The following is a 22,211-nucleotide window of genomic DNA, read 5'->3' as shown; positions in this document are numbered from 1 at the left end:
TTCGTAAAATATATTTAATTAAATATGTTGTGGAATTTTACTTTTCTAAAATTTTTAGTGTCTACCTTTTAAACATTTTTAAAAAGGGGGTAATCTATCATTTTTCATTTTTTACAATTTCTCTGGACTTAATAGTAATGGGTCTTAGGTTACCTGTAAACAGCTGTGGGATGTAATTTGTGCCTGGACACATGAACTTATTTGAAATAGATAGGTATTTGCTTACTGTCTTTTCACCTATCTCGAGTTTCAGTTCTTTCTATGTTGTTTCACCTTTACCACTTTAGTCTATTTTCCTTACTGAGGGAAAGAGCACACAAATAGAGCTAAGTCTCTTTGTTAGCCTTTGCATTATATGTTAAGTAAATTGATAATTTTGTGTTTATAAAAACCCATGCCAGCTTATTTTTTTCGGCCCTCTGACATATTCTCCACTGTGGTTAAACCAATCTCCCCCCTTTTCCTTTTGAATCTACCTCCAGATGATTTCTCTATATTACTTTATAGTTTGCACCACATAGTTTAACAGTGAAATGTGGAACAAATATTATCTTCCATTTGATGCTCTTCAATTTTTTTTTCTCTCAGAATAATTGTTGATTTCTTTACCTTTTTGTTCAGCTGCAGAGTTTGGATTCTTGCTAAGCAAGAATACCAGGCACTCAATATATACTTGTTCGTTGGTTGAGTTTTTAAACATCAGATTTGGCAAGATATTCTTCAACCTCCTTGACTAATTTTCTGTTTGTAGAAACAGAAAGAAAAAATATAATACTTGGAATTCTTTTCAATGTAATAAAGATAACAGTACTACGTAGTAATATAAGCCAAACAAACTAAAACTACTTTCAGAAGTCATTCCCTTCTCCAACCCTCCATCAATGATTAATTAATCATTTCCCTAGGCAATTTAATAACAATCTTAGCCACATTTGAGATGGTAGTTTGGAATGCTATTGTTAAAGATTCAAGACTCTTTTTCTTTCAGTCAATGCTGTGTTTCTTGTCTTGCCTTGTTCTAGAAAAAGTCACCAATTTGAAATTCTTTGAAATTATACCTAATATTTTCTTTTTTGAAATTATACCTAATTTGAACCCTGGCTTTAGAAACCACATCACTCTGTTGGCACTTTTTTTTTTTAGCTGTTGAAATGGCAAAAGTTTAAAAACAAATAATAATAGTATTTAATAGTAATAGATTTTTAAAAATGGTATATGGAATATTCAATGTATTGATAATCATGCAAAATAATGTACTGATACGACATCAGAAAAAAATTGCCCTAACAATTTAGAAATTTTGCTTTTAGTTTTGGCTAAAATAACATTAGAAATCAATTAAATAAGGCTTTGATCTCTAGCAAGTAAAAAAATCAACACAAATAGAATCCATTGTTTACCAGCAAGAGGTTATGGTGTAGGCTGGTGTTTAGGGTAACAAGTCTAATTCTCTTTCTCTGCATTAAACACTGTCAGAATTCTGGGTCACTGTTAATTTGGTTCAGCTAGGTAACTTGTTAAATCTCATCTATGACTTCTATGGTTTATGTATTCCCATGTGATTTATATGTCTGAGAATCTATTAATGAGATAGGGGATTTGGGTTGCCACCATGACAACCAAGCAGTATAGCTTGTTTGCTATTTCCTAGATACAGATGCTCGGAAGGTAATATCTTCCCTGCCGATGCTTGTTTAATACCGGGACCTGGTAACTATGGAAATTTAGAGTGAGATTATGTGGCTAAATTGTCTATAAAACACATGCAATCTGATAAGCATCCTGCTCAAAGACACAGTAAAATATGTCATGGCCAATACATTATTCTATGCAGTCTTTTTATTAAAAGGTTTTTTTTTAGTATTCTCTCGGTTATGTTATTCCCACAACCATATTATCATTATAATTTTGTTACCCATTCCATAAGAACTTAGTATCTTCCCTTTCTTTTTTTATGTAGATTCTGTTGAGTGAGTGGACATTTTGTGGGGATAATAATGACAACAATATTTGTGTAGTCTTGTACAATTATTTTCTCATCAGAACTATCAACAACATTGACTGCACACTATGATGCATAGGATCTGGAAATTTAAATTGGTATAAGAAAAAGATCTTGGGGCCGACCCAGTGGCTCAAGCGGTTAGAGCTCCACGCTCCTAACTCTGAAGGCTGCCAGTTCGATTCCCACATGGGCCAGTGGGCTCTCAACCACAAGGTTGCCAGTTCAATTCCTCAAGTCCCACAAGGGATGGTGGGCTCCGCCCCCTGCAACTAAGATTGAACACGGCACCTTGAGCTGAGCTGCCTCCCAGATGGCTCAGTTGGTTGGAGCGTGTCCTCTCAACCACAAGGTTGCCAGTTCGATTCCTCGAGTCCTGCAAGGGATGGTAGACAGCGCCCCCGCAACTAAAATTGAACACAGCACCTTGAGATGAGCTGCCGCTGAGCTCCCGGATGGCTCAGTTGGTTGGAGCGTGTCCTCTCGACCACATGGTTGCCGGTTCAACTCCTCGAGTCCCACAAGGGATGGTGGGCAGCGCCCCCGCAACTAAAATTGAACACAGCACCTTGAGATGAGCTGCCGCTGAGCTCCCGGATGGCTCAGTTGGTTGGAATGCGTCCTCTCAACCACAAGGTTGCCAGTTCGACTCCTGCAAGGGATGGTGGGCTGTGCCCCCTGCAACTAGGAAAAAAACGGCAACTGGACCTGGAGCTGAGCTGCGCCCTCCACAACTAAGACTGAAAGGACAACAACTTGAAGCTGAACAGCACCCTCCACAACTAAGATTGAAAGGACAACAACTTGACTTGGAAAAAAAAAAAAAAGGCCTGGAAATACACACTGTTCCCCAATAAAGTCCTGTTCCCCTTCCCCAATAAAATCTTTAAAAAAAAAAAAAGGAAAAAGATCTTAATCCCATGCTACTTACAATTTAATTGAAGAGACAGTACATAAGTCAAACGGTATGAACAAGATGGTAGCATGTGTGCAGTTGAGAGGAAAGTGAGATCATTTTGTCTGGGGGATGAGTTTTACAGAATAATTGGGTTTTGGTCATGTTACCTTGAAGCAAGAGTGGAAGCATAAGCAGAGAGAGTGAATGGCAGAGAACATCACAAGGATAAGAAACTCAAGAAACACGTGCCTTGAATGGTGGTAGAAATGATGAGTAAACTTCTGAAGTTAAAGCAGGTGAAGGCTACCAGTCAGACGTATAATTGGAGAGTTAGGCTGAGTGTGTATTTCAGGAACACATTTTTACCAGGTTTATCTTTGTCCTTCAAGTATTTACTTTCCACAAGTTCTATGCTATTAAGAATGCATTCTTCTGAATTTGTAACTAAAATGTTTTAGATATTTCGAAGAGAAAAAAAAATGTATCATGAATAGTTTTCACCTGCCTTCTTTAGTTTTGCAGTTGACTTTCTAGGACAGTCTATTTCCCTTCCTCCAACTCCCAGTGCCAGATTTTTAATCATCATGGATTCTGCTAAACCTCTTGAATTTCCTACTTAATCCATATTTGGTAGTATAAATAAAACTTGATTCCTTGATTTTTTTTTTTTTTTTTTTTTTTTGTAGAACTTAGTATTGTGACTGTTAGGCAGATTTGGCTTAAATTTAAGCAGAAGTACACGATGTACACAGAATTGACAAAATTAAAAAATAAGTAGTTAAATCTCCCAAAGAAATGTGACCATACAGAAATCTGGAGCGGAAAATCTGTGATGCTAGTGTTGTGAGATTTTCTTTTCTTTACAGTAAGTTTTGACCCCCATTTAGGTCACTTTCGGTAATAAAATTCAAAATACCAGTTTATATTTTTGGCAAAAATAAATGTGGTATAGAATCTCTCAGTAAGTCAGACAGAAAAAGCAGAGAACCATATGATTTCACTGATATGTGGTATATGAACCAACAACAAAAGAACAAGACAAACAAATGAGAAACAAAAACTCATACACACAGACAATAGTTTAGTGGTTACAAGAGGGTAAGGGGGGGTCAGGGAGGGTGGTAGATGAGGGTAAGGGGATCAAATATATGGTGATTGAAGGAGAACTGACTCTGGGGGTTGAACACACAATGGGATTTATAGATGATGTATTACAGAATTGTACACCTGAAATCTATGTAACTTTACTAACAATTGTCACCCCAATAAACTTAAAAAAAAACACACACACACAAAAACGCTCTCACGTATGCCATCTGTCTCAGACCGTTTGGAAAATTCAGGATCTGCCACCTTCCCAGAAGTTCTGAGAACACTTCAGAAACTAAAAGCATCCTCAACGTCTAGAAGTCCTAGGTCGGCGTCTGAAGGGGGACCCAGGCAGCAGTCACGGAAACGAGGCCACGCATCCCAGACGCTGCGGCGTCAAGAAGGGAGTGCGGAGTGAATCGACATGCAGTTGTGGGAGAGGACCGTTCAAATGCCGGGACACAGAAAAGCACGGATTCTTAAAACTAGGTGTGAGGACGCGGGAAGCAGCTGAGCGGAGGGCCGCAGGCCAGGATTACCAAGGTCGGAGGAGGCAGGGTCCCGACTCACGCCCCAGCTCCTGACTTCAAGGTTGTTTTTGCCTGTGCCTCCGGGGCGAGCGCGGGGAGGTCTCCACGGAGGCGGCAGATTCGAGACGCCGAGGGCCCTGGGGCTGAGCCACTAGACGCGGGATTGGTTCCCAGGGCACCGCAGCTCGAGGAGCGCGCGGGACGCGGGCCTAGGCGGGTCCCGCTCGCCCCGCCCCCTGGAAAGCTCCGCCCCCGGGGCTCCCCGCTCACAGGCGCGCTACCTCCCCAGCCAGCGCCTCAATGCGTGGGGCCGAGTGGCGAGAGCGCGCGCGTTCGCGGCCCCGTCTCGTAGGAGCCCCGCCCTCAGGTGCGTCGGACTGGAGGCGGCGCTCGGCTTCCGGCGCCGGGCGCTTGTTTTCCCGAGCGTTTTCAGTCTTGCGGCGCTGGGGTGCACGGGGCACGGTACCGGGGACGCGCGCGCGAGCCCGCGCCGTCACAGACTTATCGGAGCGTCGTCCTCTGCCGGGTCTCTGCAGAGTGAACGCGTCCCGGCCTGAAGGCGCTGCGGCTCCGGCCCTGGCCCTGAGGTGAGGAGGGCGCCCAGGGCAGCGGCGCTTGAGGTTCACGGAGGGAAACCTCTCTTGGGGGATGAAGGGGCCGAGCCGGGGTGGCCAGCGGCGGCCGCAGAGGGACTGGCGGGAGAGGGGCGGCGCGGGGGGCGTAGGGGTTGGGCGCCTTCGGAAGGAGGCCGAACAGGTGAGGTCCGGAGCATCCGAAGAGCTTCCTCAGGGCGCAGGAGGTGCGCGTGCCCCGTGGGGGATGCTGTTTGCTCCTCCCAGGGTGTTGGTGTGTTGATGTGTTGATGCCGAGGGGACCGGCCCGGGGCCCGGGACGCGCCGTGTGACGACCGCGAGGCTGCGTTTGGGTGGACGTGGTCGTTTCATCATCAAGGCATCGTTATGATGGGGGGAAATGTGGTGGGGGTCCGTTCCGCTCGGAACAGCTGGGTCCCGTTAGCTCGCGTTATTCCTTGGGGGGGGGGGGTTTCCTGCGTGTTGAAGGGACTTTGGGTGAGGTGAAAATGCGCACATCTCGTGACACGATTTGGGGGCAAAATACCCTGATGGCTAAGACAGAAAGACTCCCGACGTGAAAATATTTCAGCGGTTATGAAAGCCAGGTAGGCTGGAGGAGTCGATCTCGGTTTGCGGTGATAATCGCTCAATAGCTAAACGCATCTTAAACAATGAAGATAATCACGTTTACTTCCTTTCGAGGACGTTCTGAAGGAAGAGAAGGGGAGAATAGAAGTGTATGTCGGACGCCCAGCTATGAGCCAGGCTCAGTATTATCTCTTTTAATCATAACAACCACCCTGTGAGGTTGGACGTGTTAGTCTAGTTGGGCAGATATGGAAAATAGGTGGCAAAGAGGTTAAGACACTTATTCAGATCTCAACTAGCAAATAGGTAGAGCTGAGATTCCAACCCAGCGATGCCAGACTCCAAATTCTGGTCCTTTATATTTTGTGACTGCCCAGAGAGCGAGTTTACATATTTTTAGGGAAGACTCCATACAAGAGAACATGATTAGAGCACTTAGTGCTTTTAAGGTATTTGGATTAAAATGAGACGAGCAAGGCATTAATCCTTGAGTATGTGCTCTTTAAATGTATTTTCCTTCAAACGGGGCTTAGTATAGGGGAGTCTTACATTCAGGGTAAAAGCAAATTTATTAGTACATTCCATGTGTGTTTGAATGTCTTTTATATTCCAGATACTAAACAGTGTGCCAAGAGAGTCCCAAAATGAGTACGATTTATAATCTTTGCCTTTGAGATTAATTGAGAGGATGATCTTGTGAAATAATTTTGTAATATACTACTAAATGGGAATCTTTACTAGTGTATGAATTAATCGTATTGAAAAACAGTTTTAAGGGCAAGCTTTTAGGATCCTGTTATATATAAGAAAAGATATTGGATAAATTACCATATGGGTACCATTGCATTGTTATTTTCCCATTTAGCAAGAAATGCTGTCATGAAATTTAGGTTAAGTCATATTTTAAGTTAAATCATAGTATTTTGTTTTATTGTTACACTATCTTCAGTAAATTTTAAAATACTGGAGAAGAGAGCATATATAATTTACTCCATTAAGTTAAAAGGCTTGATTTTATAGTGCTTTTATTTTATTAGTTGAGAAGCCAGTGATGTACCTAGCTGGGCAGGATTTCTTTCAAGTCATCAGCCATATGTTCTTAATCTCTTCTTCCAAGAAATAAATCTTAAAAGTGTAGTTATATTCCATTTAAGCTTTTATTGCTCAGCTTTCTAATGAAAGCTATTCTATTGCTCTGTTTTCTAATGAAAACAGAGTCTTCAGCTTAGGCCAAAAGAGCACATCGTTGAAGTGTATAACGTTACCTTAAAGAACAGCTATAAGTAGGTGGATAGGAAGGATAATGGGACATTTTGGAAATTGCTGATAGCTTCAGTTTTCTCAGTGAAGTAGGAATCAGGTCATAATAATTCGAGGGTGATGTTCCGGGTGGAAGCTTTGGAGGTTTGGGCTTGGGGAGTGAATGAACTAGTGAAATAGTATAATTGCCAAGCAGTTAAACAATCATGCTGAGGTATGAAAAGGCCAAAAGAAGACATATTGGGTGCTATATATGGATGCAAAAATAAAGGTGTCTAATTTTGCATGCATAGTATTTCAGAACCCATTTTCATTGCCTGTCTTTACAGTGTCATCGGAACATACACCTGCACCCTTTGCCCCAGTTCACTTTGGCTATGCCTCTGTCATATCTCAGGAGTATCCCTGTTCCTTATACAAGTTAAGGCTATTTGGGTGTCTAGCTTTTCCACTCCTTTTTTTCTCTGCCTGAAACTTCCATCCTACTCTTTGCCAAACTCTTTCCCCCAATTGCTTCTATCACATTATGTTAAGTTTTATCTATCTGCAGAGTCAGTGACAGTGTCTGACTTACTATTTTTTTCGTTACATTTGGTGCATAAATCCCTCAGTAAATGTTAAATGTTCCACTTTTCCTCTTCTTCCTTTAATCCATAACGGAGTCAGCAGACTTTTTCTATAAATATTTTAGGTTTTTCGGACCATATGGTCTCTGTTTCAGTTTCTTAACTCTGCTGTTGCAGCACAAAAGCAGTCACAGACAATACGGAAAACAAATGAGCATGGCTGTGTTCCAATAACACTTTATTTATAGACGCAAAATCTGAATTTCATACAATTTTTACATGTCACAAAATACCATCCTTTGATTTTTTTAAATTTTATACCAACCATTAAAAAATGAAAAACACTGTTAACTCAGAGGCTGTACAAAGCAGGCTGGACTTAGTCCCCACCTCCTCCGTTGTAGTTTGCAGACCTTTGATCTATAAGGACTCTTAGAGGGCTTTGATAAAGGAAATTGCACTAAGGTGATAATTGGTTATAATACCATTGGTGATAGAGAAACAAAAATAAGGCAGTCTTTTTGTTAGGGATCTCATGGTCAAGTTCAAGATTAAGATATGTAAACAAATAATGATGACACAGTGTGTCAACTACAATTACAGTTTATTTATTTATTGGATATAGATGTGGAACAAAGGAGTGATAATCAGCTTGGCTCGGGAGGACCAGAAGAACCTCTAACAGCCATCTGTGGGAGATAGGGAACATTTTCAGCTAAAAGCTTTCCGAAAATTAAGCTTGCTGAAGTGACAGACCACATCTCTTACAAGGAAGCTATGAACATCAGGATGACTCAATTTATTTTTATTTTTTTATTTGTATTTATTTTATTAGTTTCAGGTGTACAAAACAACTTAATAGTTAGACATTTACACCCCTCACAAAGTGATAACCCCCCCAATCTACTACCCGTCTGACATTGTATATAGCTGTTACAATACCATTGACTATATTCCCTATGCTGTACTTTACATTCCGTGACCATATAGCTATATATATATAGTTATATTTAATTATAGTTATATATGTCAGTATACATATACATTTAATTATAGTTGACATTCAGCGCTATTCTACTTTAGCCTCAGGTGTATAGCGTCGTGGTCAGGCATCTAAACAGTTCATGAAATGATCCCCCTGGTAAGTCCAGTACTTATCTGGTACCCTACATAATCTTTACAACGTTACTGATTATATTCCCCACACTGTATTTCATATCCTGGTGACTATATTGTGACTACTAATTTGTACTTTCTAATGCCTTCACCTTCTCCCGCATACCCATCCCCTGCCATCTAGCAACCATCAGTTGTTTTTTGCTCTATATCTCTGAGTCTATTTCTGTTTGCTCATTTATTTTGTTCTTTAGATTCCATAGATAAGTGAGATAATACGGTATTTGTCTTTCTCAGTCTGACTTATTTCACTTAGCATAATATTCTCTAGATCTATCCATGTTGTTGCAAATGGTAGGATGACTCAATTTATTTTATAGGATATAGTCTGAATTCACTTCTCTCAGAAATAAAACTGATAATATTCCAAATGATTTTTCTCTAACAGTTATTTCTAAAGGTCATATACATTTTTTATTGCTTTGAGAAAGGTGAAATAGATTTCATAGCATATTAATGTAGCAATCACAATTTCTTAATAAATTAATAAATGAATTTTTGATACTGAATTTTGGGTTATGTAAATTATAGTCTATTTTAAGTGGGGCTTTCAATTTTCTTGCAATTTATTAGATTTAGTAAGAATTATTTTTATCTAAGAAAGTTAAATATTTGATTAATTCTTTAATATTAAGTGTTTAAAACTTATCTAATTATTATTCAAAGCTGTACAATTAAACGCATTCCCCAGGTATGCTGTGGAGCAATGAAAGTAACTTAAAAAATTAAAAGAAAAAAACTTATATCCTTATTTTTGTGTCTTTGTCGTTGGTTTTTAGCAGAGAAAAAGTAGCAAGCTTACGGTTGGGTGATAATTATAATTCTGGTTATCTCTTATTTCACATGCTACTGTTTGCCTTCCAGGTCTTCAAATTGCTTTTCCATGCATTTTGTCCAGGTAGGAGATATAGCTTAGAGAATGCTTAACTCCGTCTAATCTGAGACTGAAACATCTGTCTGTTTTTGCCATTAAACGTGGCATGTGCTTGACTGTGTGGTTCCAGTTTGTGTTTTTTTTTCTCTCCACTTGAATAGACGGATCCAGAAAACATGGCTACTGCAATTAGGGAGGTGGGAGTTTGGAGACAGACCAGAACACTCCTACTGAAGAATTACCTAATTAAATGCAGGACCAAAAAAAGTAGCGTTCAGGTAAGTTAAATGCCTTTCTTATGCCTTGTTGCTGTTTATTCTGCATTCCATCTTTATGAGATTTTTAATTTTGCTGGATAAATTGTTATTATAATTTTATATTTTTAGGTTCCTTTGATTTGCTTGTGAAGTAAAAACTTGTGTTAGCCATAGAAAAACACTTCAATTACGTATTTTCTAAAGGTTAAAAATTGTAATGATTCCTAAATTTAGTTAATTTCTAATATCAGTGCTTAATTTTGAACTTTTAGGCATGCATTTCCTAAGTTTTGTGAAATGAAAAATAAATTCCGTAGACTACTTTGTGGAACGTTATTCCACAGTTTATTCCCCATGACCTCCCAACTTTTGGATTCTGGATTGGATTGCCTAGGATTTCCAAAATTATGTCATATATTTGTTCCCATAAGCATACATTACTTTAAAAGGTAAAAGAAAGTAAGAAGTCTGGCTAAACAGTTGATAGTTTTAAAGGATGAAAATATATTGTTTATCTTCTGAAACCAACAGAATAATTAAACAGCAAGATGAAATAGTAGATAGTTCATCCTCATTAAAGTGGACTATTATGTTTCACTGTATAGTTTTAGTAGTAGAAATTTAGGTATAATTAAAGCATGAGTTTTAATTTAGAATTGAATAAAGACATTTTTATGGTGATCCCTATTAGGGGTGTTTGGTAAGTTCCTTTAAATAAAGTTATATATGAGTAAATTTATTATATTTTACATTAGTAAGCTAAGATGTTTAAATACTTTTTCTATCGTAATTTATCATGTGACTTGAATTTTAAAATATTTCAGAAAAACTGAATGTAAAGGAAATTGTCTAATATGCTTGTTGAGTTAGGTGAGATGCTCAACACAATATTTATTAGTATTATATTATTTGGATAGAAATCTTGATGAATTTTGCTGCTATTGTTATACTTTGTAATCATTTTGTTTTCTTTATTATAGGAAATTCTTTTTCCACTATTTTTTTTATTTTGGTTAATACTAATTAGCATGTTGCATCCAAATAAGAAATATGAAGAAGTGTCTAATATGGAACTGAATCCTATGGACAAATCTATCCTCTCTAACCTAATTCTTGGATATACTCCAGTGACTAATATTACAAGAAGCATCATGCAAAAGGTTTCTACTGATCACCTTTCTGATGGTATTGTGAGCTTATATATGTATTCTATTTGTGACAGAAAGCCTTTTCAGTATTTTTGTGCTTGCTTTATTGAGTAAATAACATTCTTAACACTTAGAGATATGTCCCTTCACTAAAGCATACTTTATAAAAGTATTAAAATCATTTAATTCTGCTGCCTTATATTTCTTGTAAAACCTTAGTTATATTCTTGGTAATAGGAAAGCATATTTTATGTGTTTCAATATTTTATACTTAACTTTTAAGCCATTTATAAAATAAATGTGTTTGTATAGGAGAAAAGAATGGAAGGAATATTTCATTTTGATTCTGACTCATCTAATGAGAAGCTAGAACTATATGATAAAGATTATAAAGCAGTAATCTTTTCAGATTGTCATGCCTGTTTATGGAGACATGGTATAAACTGAAGAAAACCTTAGCTTTGGAGACTATGACTATGATTGAGTATCTTAGTCTGTTTTTCTCAGCTTGTACTTCTCACAGAAAAGTGGACTAGAAAGCAGTGTAAGCAGTGAACTATTAATGAGTTAACATGACTTTGAAAGACCCTGAGGCAAGAACTGGAGAAAGGGACAGCATTGTTCATACTATGATGATTGATTTAATGACATGCTGAATTTGAAAATAAGAGATTAGCATGTCTTACATTGGATAATTGTAATCGACTTCTACTATGTATCATCCATTACTAGATAACACATCATTGAATAGAAGATGTTTATACAATCAGGAACCAAATAACTTCCCCACTGGTTTCTTTCTGGCTTAGTGCTATTTAATGTTTTTCTTAAACACATACCTTATTGGTATATAACATGTTTGTTGACTTATCACATTAAGTAAAGTAGCTTAATTTAGCATGCGAGCTCCAAAACTTGATCAGAATTGTTGAGAACAAAATTCATTGGTAATTCTGAGTAGGAGAAAAGAATATACACCAAAGAAATCCAAGTTAGTGTACTTTTAACTTAGATGCCAAAATAGTAGAAATATATGTAGTTTTGTTTTTTTTAAGTTCTATCTTTTTAACAACAGAACTGTCCGAAAGTGGGATATACATGCATATATGGTATCATGGCTGGGAGGTTGTTGAATTAACACCCTTTTTATTCATATCAATTATGGAGTCCCATGTCTACCTTAAAGGTCTGGAAAATAATGATAATTAACGTTTAAATAAGACTTTATAATATACAAAGCATTTTCATATTTGTAACTGCATTTGATCCTAACCAGTGTATCAGGTATGTATAGTAGATGAGCATACTAATTTGGAAAATTGTTTAACTGTGCTCACACAGCTAATAAGTAATAAAGTACTGATCCTATGTTCTTTCCATTTCTCCACATGCTCTGAAGCTTCTGTAGTGAAAGCTAGATGCTTGTAAATCAGAAAATATTTAAAAATTAGGATTATCTGATGTAAAGGGACCTAAATAATGATTACAGTGTTTTCTCCATAGACCTAAGAAAGAAACAAGCAATATTGGGCTTAAGTGGCAATTTTTATTCAAAGAGGGGTTGTATTATAGTTACTAAAATACATAGTTGTGTCTGAGAAGGGTGATGGAATTTTCGTCATACGAAGAAATATGTGAAAATAAAATACCATTTATCAAGGAGTTACTTGTATAGTTCTACTTTGAAATAGATAACTGCATATATTTCATATAAAGTGTATATTCTGCTTTATCATTTTAGTAACATGCATTACACTGATGTAATTTATGTGATCAAATAACAGTTAAAAATAGTGTCTATGAAATTGTACTGTTCATCATTTTTTTAGTATTTTTAGAAGGCTCTATTCATTTTCTAAGAAGCTAGAGCATAAAACAAAAGTGCTTATAAACTACTGTATTCATCAAATATGGCAAATTTGATCTATTATAGTAAACTATTTTAATTTGTGAGTTAAGTATGTTGCTATATTTTTTAGTCATAATTACTGAAGAATACACAGATGAAAAACAGTTGCTAGCAGCCAGTCTTTCCAAGTTCAGCAACTTTGTGGGTGTGGTTTTCAAAGACTTCATGTCCTACGAACTCCGTTTTTTTCCTGATATGATTCCAGTGTCTTCTGTTTATATGGATTCCAGAGGTAAATAGCCCTACAAAAAAAAAAATCATTGAAAATCAGTTAAATCCATGTCTTTGCTGCTGTTAGTTATGCAAAATTTAGTTGGGTCCAATATTGGCATTTTCAACTATGTTTATTTGTTCAGATAAGAAAACTTCCCAGTGTAGCATGAAAATATATATGCATACCCAAATAGCTACCTATTTCCATCTACATATATAATTTATATAACATGCATTTTTATTTTAATACATTTGTATATATTATGTCAGTTACAGTAACAAAACAAAAATGTATCTTGAATTGTATGACTTTCTAAATCTGTATTTTTTTCTCCATGTAATGGTTTTCACATATAGTATATTACAGATATTTAAAACCTCAAGTTTTCCACTAGCGAACTTTATTTTATGTTTGAAACATGGAAAACAGCCTTCAGAGCTTAAACCTATGAAGAGAGATTATCAACCACAAACATTTGTTGAGCAATGTTAAAGTCACTATGCTAAGTACTGAATTTGATTCCAGTGACTTGATTCCAAAGGCCCTTACAGAATTTTTTTTTTTCCTATTAACCTGACTTGTCCTTGCACCTGGAAGTGCTTTGAAGTTTTAAGTCATTGTAGAATAATTTACCTTGAAACAGAGAAGGGACTTATTTTAGACAACTATGTTTACAATTAATTTCTTTCCGTTTGTATTCATTTACCATTCAGTATCCTAACATGTGTAACTTGCTTAATTTCAAAAATTAGAAATAAACATTCAGGAATGTGATAAATATTGTTTGGCTTCGAAGGGCAATTGCTTATTTTCTTTGGTCCTGTAAAGATTGATTAATCCTATTACTTGGTAACCCTTCATATGTTATCTTTAGAGGAATGCAGTAGAAAGTCACGCAAAATGTTATGTCTCACATTTTTTTCCCTATAGCTGGCTGTTCAAAATCATGTGAGGCTGCTCAGTACTGGTCCTCCGGGTTCACAGTTTTACAAGCATCCATAGATGCTGCCATTATACAGGTAAATGTGATAAAGGAAGAAAAATAAAGCCAAACTGTATTTTAACAATTATGTCCTAAGTCTTTACTACAGGATTTGGTTTGCTGTCAAATGTACAAAATACATTAACTTATTATAACTTCATTAAGAAAGATAAGTCATTTTTTGTTTTAATATTTTTGGAAAATCACATTTATTTGATGGTTCCCAAGCATGTAAGATTCAGCATTCTATATATATTATATCTATGTTGACCATAGGTAATATTTATGAAAGATTTATATTTGCAGACTTTTCCCCTGGAATAAAAATAATTTAGTTTAAAGAAAGTGCATATCTTTATTATATTATCATAGTAGTAGATTTGGTTTTTATTTAACAAATATTTGTGACTTATTTGCCAAACATTGTTTCTGTGTTATGATTAATATTAACCCATTTAATTTTTAACAACTCTATGAGATTGGTACTGTTATTATGTCCCTTTTACATATGAAACTGAAGCACAGGGAGATTAAGTGACTTTCCAAAATTCAGTTAGTGCAAAGTTGGTTCAAAGTTTGGCTTTTTGGCTCCCAAGCCTGTTTTAATACTATATTGCCACTAGGATTGTGTATACATGTTACAGTTACATTCTAAAGACATGCTTAGACCTGATCCAGTGTGTCATGTTTTAGTGGAAATGAACAGGAGACCTTGAACAGAAGACGTATCTGTTAGTCTACTATATAGTAAAGTAACTACAGTAATAATGCTTTAGTTGACAGCGTTGTTGTAAGAACCGAATGAGATTGATATGTGTAGAATTGTCTTATAAATTCTCACAATATGATATAATTGTATTATGGATACGTAGGATTACATGAATTCAATAATACAGAAGTTTAAAGTAAAGGCAGTGAACTATTGGATATATCACATTGATGGTGTTTTAGTACTTAGTTAAGTTTTGACCAAAGATCTTAGCCATCTACCACCCAGACCACACTGGATGAATAGGCAGAGCAGATCTCATTTTAGACATTCATTGGAATGTTAGGTAGAGGTAACATATGGCATAGTTTTATTATTCTATCTATATGTACTGTGTATATAGATTTTAAAATAATAGAATGATATACTATTTACTTTTAAATATACTATTTAAGAGAACAAAAGAGAATCATTCTTTCGTGGTACTAATAATCAATCCTTAATTCCTCGATTTTATAAATGCATATTTTTAAGATACATAAATAATTGCTTAAGATGATAACTGCAATTTTGTTTCCTCTGACAAATTATTTTGTCAAGAAATATATATACTTCTCAATTTCAAACTTTAAACTTCATTCATTCTGGTCTGCTTCCAGAATGAATAAAAGCAACATTCTTCTCTCATGATATTGAGGTCAGTCACTTTATTTCAGATGTAGCTTCTTGAGGATTGTATTTGTACTAGGTTATTGACTAAATTTTGGGGTATCTTTGTCACACTTTGCTAGGGGTTACTATCAGAACTAAATTAATTGAGTGTATTTACATTTTCTAATTATAGTTGAAGACCAATGTTTCTCTATGGAAGGAGCTGGAGACAACTAAAGCTGTTATTATGGGAGAAACTGCTGTTGTAGACATAGATACCTTTCCCCGAGGAGTAATTTTAATATACTTAGTTATAGCATTTTCACCCTTTGGATACTTTTTGGCAATTCATATCGTGGCAGAAAAAGAGAAAAAGTTAAAAGAGTTTTTAAAGATAATGGGACTTCATGACACTGCCTTTTGGTATGTTATTAAAAGTTTATTATTCAGTATGATTAATAATTATATTAGATATACAGATATTCAGAACTGTAATTTTGTTATTCACCTGATTTGGTAAGAGAGGTACTGATCCTGTTTTCTTACAATGATTGTCTTTGTCTTGGAATTTGAGACCAGTTGACAAGCTTCAGCAATCGATTGGCTTGTTTTAACATGGGGAAGTGGAATTCAGAAAGCTTGTTGACATTACATATTTAAATTTTATTTCACATTTTGTTTGAGTCAAAGCATGCTCCATGTATTTCAGTGTATAGAATATATGAGATCTGGGAATGTTAGAAAATAATTGCCTGTTATAGTCCTCCCCCAATATCATAGCATATACATATTATTAAAAATTTAGTTAAAATGATTGAAGTTTGTGTATGTAGTGTATGGGTTTCTCCCCCTGCCCCCAACACCGGAAAAAAGTTGTTTGTGTGAATTAAGATGAAAATATACAAATAGTTTATGGAGAAATAAATCCAAACAAATGTTTTCATAAGTGAGCTTCAATGTATTAGCATTTTTGTACAAGGATAATTTTATAGAGGCATGCATTTTTATAAGTAATTCTAAGTGTATTTTCCTTAATTTTTCTACTATGTTGTAAGAAAATGTATTTAACTACATTTTGGGAGAAAAGTTAATAAGCATGTGAGTTGGTATTATAGTCCATTTTACAAAATTTTATTCCATTTAGCCCAGTGCAGTAATAACAGCATTTTACCTAATCGGGTCATTGTGTATAACTTACTTTCTTTGCTCATTTTTTTTTTCTTCTGTCATTTTAGTAGTGATTGGTTTTTAAGTTGTATTGGGTTCTTAAAGTGTTTTGTGAGGAAGCAGTAGCTGAAAGTGCCTCAGTTTTATCTCTTTAAAATGATGGATTCAATTTTGGTAATTTAGGTATGCTTAAGTGGTTTTATGATATTTCAGTGGTTTTATGATAGCGTGCATTAAATCATGATCTACTAACTTGAAAAATAAAGATAAAATGAAACTAATGTAGCAATTTCATTGAGCTCTGATTTGAGGAGAAATTTTGAGTCAATATAGTGAATCCGTTGTTGATCTCTTTGGTCTCACATGTGTAAATATATTAGTAATTATGTTGTGGATTAGTGAGGTAGCCTTTATTCTTTAAAGTACCATAAGCCATCAGAAGTTTAATTGTAGCACTTGCCATAAAGAAAATTCTTACTCATTAAGCTCTTTTGTGTTTTAGGAAAATCAGAAGTGTTGTGAACTTTTGAAAGTATTAGATTTAAATTAATCATGATTTGCTATTTGTAAAATTGTTTTGACTCTTGGAAAGATAATCACCATTTTACCTCTATATCAGAGTATGCTTTACATATAACTTAACCAATACTGTATTTTTAATTACTTATAAGCATGAATTTTCAATACGTGAACATAACACAGAAATGAATAGATTGACTTAGTTTTAAGAATAAAATGTCTGAAATAAAGCTGAAATTTTGTTTAAAATGATTTTTAAACAATTAAAGCCTAATGCATTTAAACCATAAATGTTTTGTATTCTCACTTTAGGCTTTCCTGGGTTCTTCTGTATACAAGTTTGATTTTTCTCATGTCCCTTCTTATGGCAGTCATTGCAACAGCTTCTTCGTTATTCCCTCAAAGTAGCTGCATTGTGATATTTCTACTTTTTTTCCTGTATGGGTTAGCATCTGTAAGTATTTTAACTTGAAATGTGAATAAAGAACTGTCAAAATATTTGATTAATATAGCAAAGTCTTATTGTTTGGTTCACTTATAGTCAGTTTCCCAGGAAAGACAGATTGTTATTAGGTTACTGATAAATCTTACATATAGCATCATTGTGCCTCCATATTTTTAGGAATGGTATAAAATAGTGTCAAATTTAAATTGAACTTGTCTTTATATGATGTATTTCACATCACATCACATCTGAGTCTATCTTTTATTAGCTTCATATAATCTTGTGTAATTAAGGTTGTTCAGTGCTGGACTTTTTCTTCCTTTGTTTTCATGAAATCCTGACTTTCAAATTAATTTATATTACAGGATGATGTTGTGTAAAGCTATATCTTTGCAAATAGAACTCTTTGGAAGTTTTGATATTCATTTAGTATATTGGCTGAATGCTGGCTGTTAATGACCAGCCTTTGTTTTAGGTGCTTCCAGTTTCTATTCTGATTGGTTTATGTGCCTGTGCTGTACCAGTTAAATATTTTGAGTAGCACCCCTGCTCTTTAACATAATTTACATATAACTCATATACTTCTCTATATAATTGCCTGCTTTTTAACTGGTGGTGTTTCTTATCAACACATTCAGTTTCAAAGATGGGTTCTTTATTTAAAAGCTTGTTGATTTATTGTTTTGTTTATGTATGTACACATCTAACTGCAGAAATGCATGGCTGTTTATGATTTTTGTAAGGTAGAGGTGATCATGTTTGCCTATCATATGGATAATATGCAGTTTTTAATATTTGTCAGTTTAAATTTTTAAATGTATGTCACTATTTGTATGAAAATAAAATATCTTACTATAGCATTTAGAAATTAATTGTATTTTAATGAGTGTATTTTCCAATGAAAATAACGTTGTTCTTTCACAAGTAAAATTTAATTTTGTTTTTGTATCAGTGTATGTGAACAGTGTAGTAACATTGATGTTTTTATTTTATAGGTATTTTTTGCTTTAATGCTGACACCTCTTTTTAAAAATTCAAAACATGTGGGAATAGTTGAATTTTTAGTCACTGTGGCTTTTGGATTTGTTGGCCTTTTGATAGTCCAGCAGGAAAGTTTTCCCAAATCTTTAGTGTGGCTTTTTAGTCCCTTTTGTCAGTGTACTTTTTTGATTGGTATTGCTCAGGTAGGTAATATATTTATTTTGCTTTCACTAAATATTTTCTTTCCAGTTCTCTTCAGCATGTTATACTGCCATGAATACTATCTATGATTTGCAATAATAATAATAATAATAATAATTTTTAAAATTTCAACATGAGAAAGGAATGAGATTTGAATACTGGAGCACATTTTATATTGGTTTCATGTATATTTTCCTCCATTTTTAAGTTCATTTATATTACCTGTTTATAAGTTCTTTACTTTCTACTTTAGTATATTTCAGCAATCTATTTCACTGCAATAACTCTGTTTGTTAGAAGTCATTGATTTAAGCATCCAGTAGTGTAGATTACTCTGTGGCCTGGGTACATTGCTGCGTATTGTACATTTATCTCAGATGTGTGCTTGGGAGAAAATTGTGTGTGGAGCAGAACAAACTTTTCGTGATAATAGTAGAGAAATAAGTAGACGTGGTGGATTTTATTGGTCCAATATTCATGGGATTGTCATTCACCTGCATAATATTTAAATTTATGAATTTGATTTTTGTTAGTTTTTACAGAGGCAATCAGGTTCTAAGGTTTCTTCTAAGAAACTATGTAACAACATAAATTGGGTTAATATATAAAGAAAAAATGTAATTAGTGTAAGAGATTATTCATGTTGGCTGGATAGAATTTTCTGATTTGTGAGACTTAAGATAGCTTGTTTATAAATATTGAGTTAAAGGAATTTTAATTACTTCACACCTAAGAGCTGTTGTTACATATTTTGAGAGTCCACTGATTCCCCTTCACTTAAGAAGGTAGAATTATAGATTAATAGGTTTTCATTGTAAGTGTAAGGGGCTTTCAGTGTCATTTCATTCATCTCCTTCATTTTATAGATGAGGAGACCGAAATCCAAAATGATTTAATTCAGGTTTACTCACTTAATGGCAGGTCTGGAATCTAAATGAGGCCTCAACCTCTAGCACATTTCTTTCTGTTGTACCACATATATCTACTATGAATAATTTAATAATTGTGTTAGTAATTATGTTAATTAATTATAGTACCTATTCCCTTTTCAGTATTGAAAAGATACTGACCATAATTTATCCTCTAATGATTAGTTTGTTTGACTTCTACGTGGACCATAACCCTTTTGTTTGCATTAATTGATATTAACATCATACTTTATGTTTATTTCATTTGATAATCATTGCATTAGAATTAGATGCCCCAGGAGTGGATGTATACTAGTTTTAGAAACACAGCATTAAAAACATAAATGAAAGGGATTGTTGTGATAAACGTATAGTTTGGTAAAGTTCTTACTGTTTTCCTTATAAACTAATATTGCTAGTGTGGTAGACTGTTTAATCTGTTAAAAGGCCCAGGTTCGGTACTATCACTGTAGATGCAATGAGTAACTCTAGGTAGCGTTAGCTTTTGCTTATTTTTATTATTTTTATATAATAAAGTTGGTGTTTCTGTTTTTCAGGTCATGCATTTGGAAGATTTTAATGAAGGTGCTTTATTTTCTAATTTGATTGATGGCCCGTATCCTCTAATTATTACTATCATCATGCTAGCACTTAATAGTATATTCTATCTCCTCTTGGCTGTTTATCTTGACCAAGTCATTCCAGGTATGCAGGTAGTTACTGGATTTAACTTGAAAGATTTTTAGTTTTTTTGCCCACATAGGGTCAACTTAATTTTTTTCCAGCCAGAGTACCCAAGTCATATTCATTATTAAATTTTTAATTTAATTTTAAATAAGTATACTTTATACCCATGTCTTAACTAGTGAACATAAGGAGGTTGTATAAAAAGAGAGCAGTTTGTTTTGAAAGCCTTAAGTCCCTAACTGAACTTCTTAACTTGATCCTTCGCTATGTCAAGTCTTTTTCAGCTAAAGTGTTTAATTATTTTACCCTTTAAATTCTGAAACTATTAAGCAATTTTGTATCTCCTACTATTCCCCTAATCTCCTATCTTGCATCTATAGCAAACTTTTGTAGATTCAAAATATTATTAAATATCCAGTACCCCCTTTTCTTTTCCCCTTGAGTTCCTCATTACTTTTGTCTGTGTTCTAGACCTGCACTGTGTTATTCTATGGTAACTACTAGACACGTGTGGCTTTTTAAAATTTAATTAATTGGAATTGAATAAATTAACAATTCATTTCCTCAGTAGCACAAACCATATTCCAGGTGCTCAGTAGCCACATATGGCTGTTAACATATGGTACAGTACAGATCCAGGACATTTCAGTCATTGCAGGAAGTTGTATTGGGCAGCACTAGTCTAGACCGTTGCAATACCTCTCATCTAATTACCTACCTCAAGTCTTTCCGTTTAATCAAGTTAATCACCTGGTCAAAAACCTTGGCGGGCACATCCTGGTGAATTAAATAGAAACTCGTTATACAGTAATGTCCTGCACAATACTTTTACATATTTAATCTCTCCTTGTCACTCTCCTCCTCTTTACTGTATTTAATATTTATTTGTATGGTCCTATTTACATATTTAAACACATTTCCAGTGTTTCAGATTGTTTTTAGCTACTCATAACATAACATCTTTCTAATTGGCTTAAACAAGAAGGAAATCAATTGTTTTACCTAAAAGGAGGTCCAGAAATAGGATGGACGCCAAGTTGGTTGATTTGCTCAACAATGTCATCAGGGACCCCCTTTGTCCACGCTTTTGCCATCTTTGTCCCAGAGTCTGGCAGATTTCCTCTTCTCGTGGTTGCAGGATGCATTGTTTCTTTGTTCATATCCAGTGGAAGAGGGAGGGTGAACCTTGCCCTGAATTCAGCCCTTTGCTTCTGTCTGATTGGTTACATGCTTATGGTAGGAACAGTAACAGTCACTAGAGCCTGCCAAGGACTGATTAGATCGATTAGAACCTTCTGTGTAATTGGGATCTGATCCCTTTGAAACGTGGCCATCTGGAAGAATAGTGGATGTTAAAAAAAATGGGAAGTGTCAATTTTTCTGGGGAAAGAGGAGAAAATGGATACGTGTCATGTAGGCAACCTTTGCTATCTACCATATCTAAGTCCTGTGTCTGTCCTGTTTCTGTGTTACTCTCCTAATTCTAAAAAGTCTTCTCTATGAGCTGTATCCACTTTTCTAAATACTGCCTGTTTTCATAGACTGTCTAAGATGACACTCATTCAAGCCTTCAGGATATATCCCCTGTCCAGATATGAACTTTTGCTCTTCAGAACTCTTATTAGCATTACGGGTGACATGTCTCACATTCTGCATTGTGTTTTAGCCACTTGGTATATATGTGTACTCATAAATATGTAAGTTCCTTTAGGGCAGAAAATGTTCTTTGTTTGCCTTTACATTCCCATGTACTCTCAGCAACTCTGAAACTATTATATTTATGAACTGAATTATTTGTCAATAAAACTTATTTTTTGCACAATATTGATTTAGTACTTTATATCTAAACTTTAGATCTAGGTTGTTACATGTTTT

The 22,211-nt window shown here is 35.1% G+C and overlaps 1 protein-coding gene across 2 annotated transcripts in view; it reads left to right on the top strand.

Annotated features, from left to right (window-relative positions):
- Positions 1–4,860: 4,860 nt before the first annotated feature.
- The window catches only part of ABCA5 (ATP binding cassette subfamily A member 5), a 58,412-nt gene continuing 41,061 nt past the window's right edge, over positions 4,861–22,211 (top strand). Inside the window, exons 1-10 of one of the 2 annotated variants that reach the window (XM_019733015.2) lie at positions 4,861–5,106; positions 9,549–9,582; positions 9,720–9,836; positions 10,796–11,000; positions 12,943–13,104; positions 14,017–14,105; positions 15,622–15,851; positions 17,427–17,568; positions 18,555–18,743; positions 20,207–20,354. In XM_019733015.2, coding sequence (XP_019588574.1) covers positions 9,568–9,582; positions 9,720–9,836; positions 10,796–11,000; positions 12,943–13,104; positions 14,017–14,105; positions 15,622–15,851; positions 17,427–17,568; positions 18,555–18,743; positions 20,207–20,354 — 1,297 coding nt within the window. In that variant the 5' untranslated portion in view covers positions 4,861–5,106; positions 9,549–9,567. The remainder of the gene's footprint in view (positions 5,107–9,548; positions 9,583–9,719; positions 9,837–10,795; positions 11,001–12,942; positions 13,105–14,016; positions 14,106–15,621; positions 15,852–17,426; positions 17,569–18,554; positions 18,744–20,206; positions 20,355–22,211) is intronic. The other variant, XM_019733016.2, reaches the window with a different exon arrangement.

Source organism: Rhinolophus sinicus, linkage group LG15 (genome assembly GCF_036562045.2).
Source record: "Rhinolophus sinicus isolate RSC01 linkage group LG15, ASM3656204v1, whole genome shotgun sequence".
NCBI classification, from domain to species: domain Eukaryota; kingdom Metazoa; phylum Chordata; class Mammalia; order Chiroptera; family Rhinolophidae; genus Rhinolophus; species Rhinolophus sinicus.
Note: the sequence above shows the minus strand (reverse complement) of the source record. Positions and strands in the feature narration are given on the sequence as shown.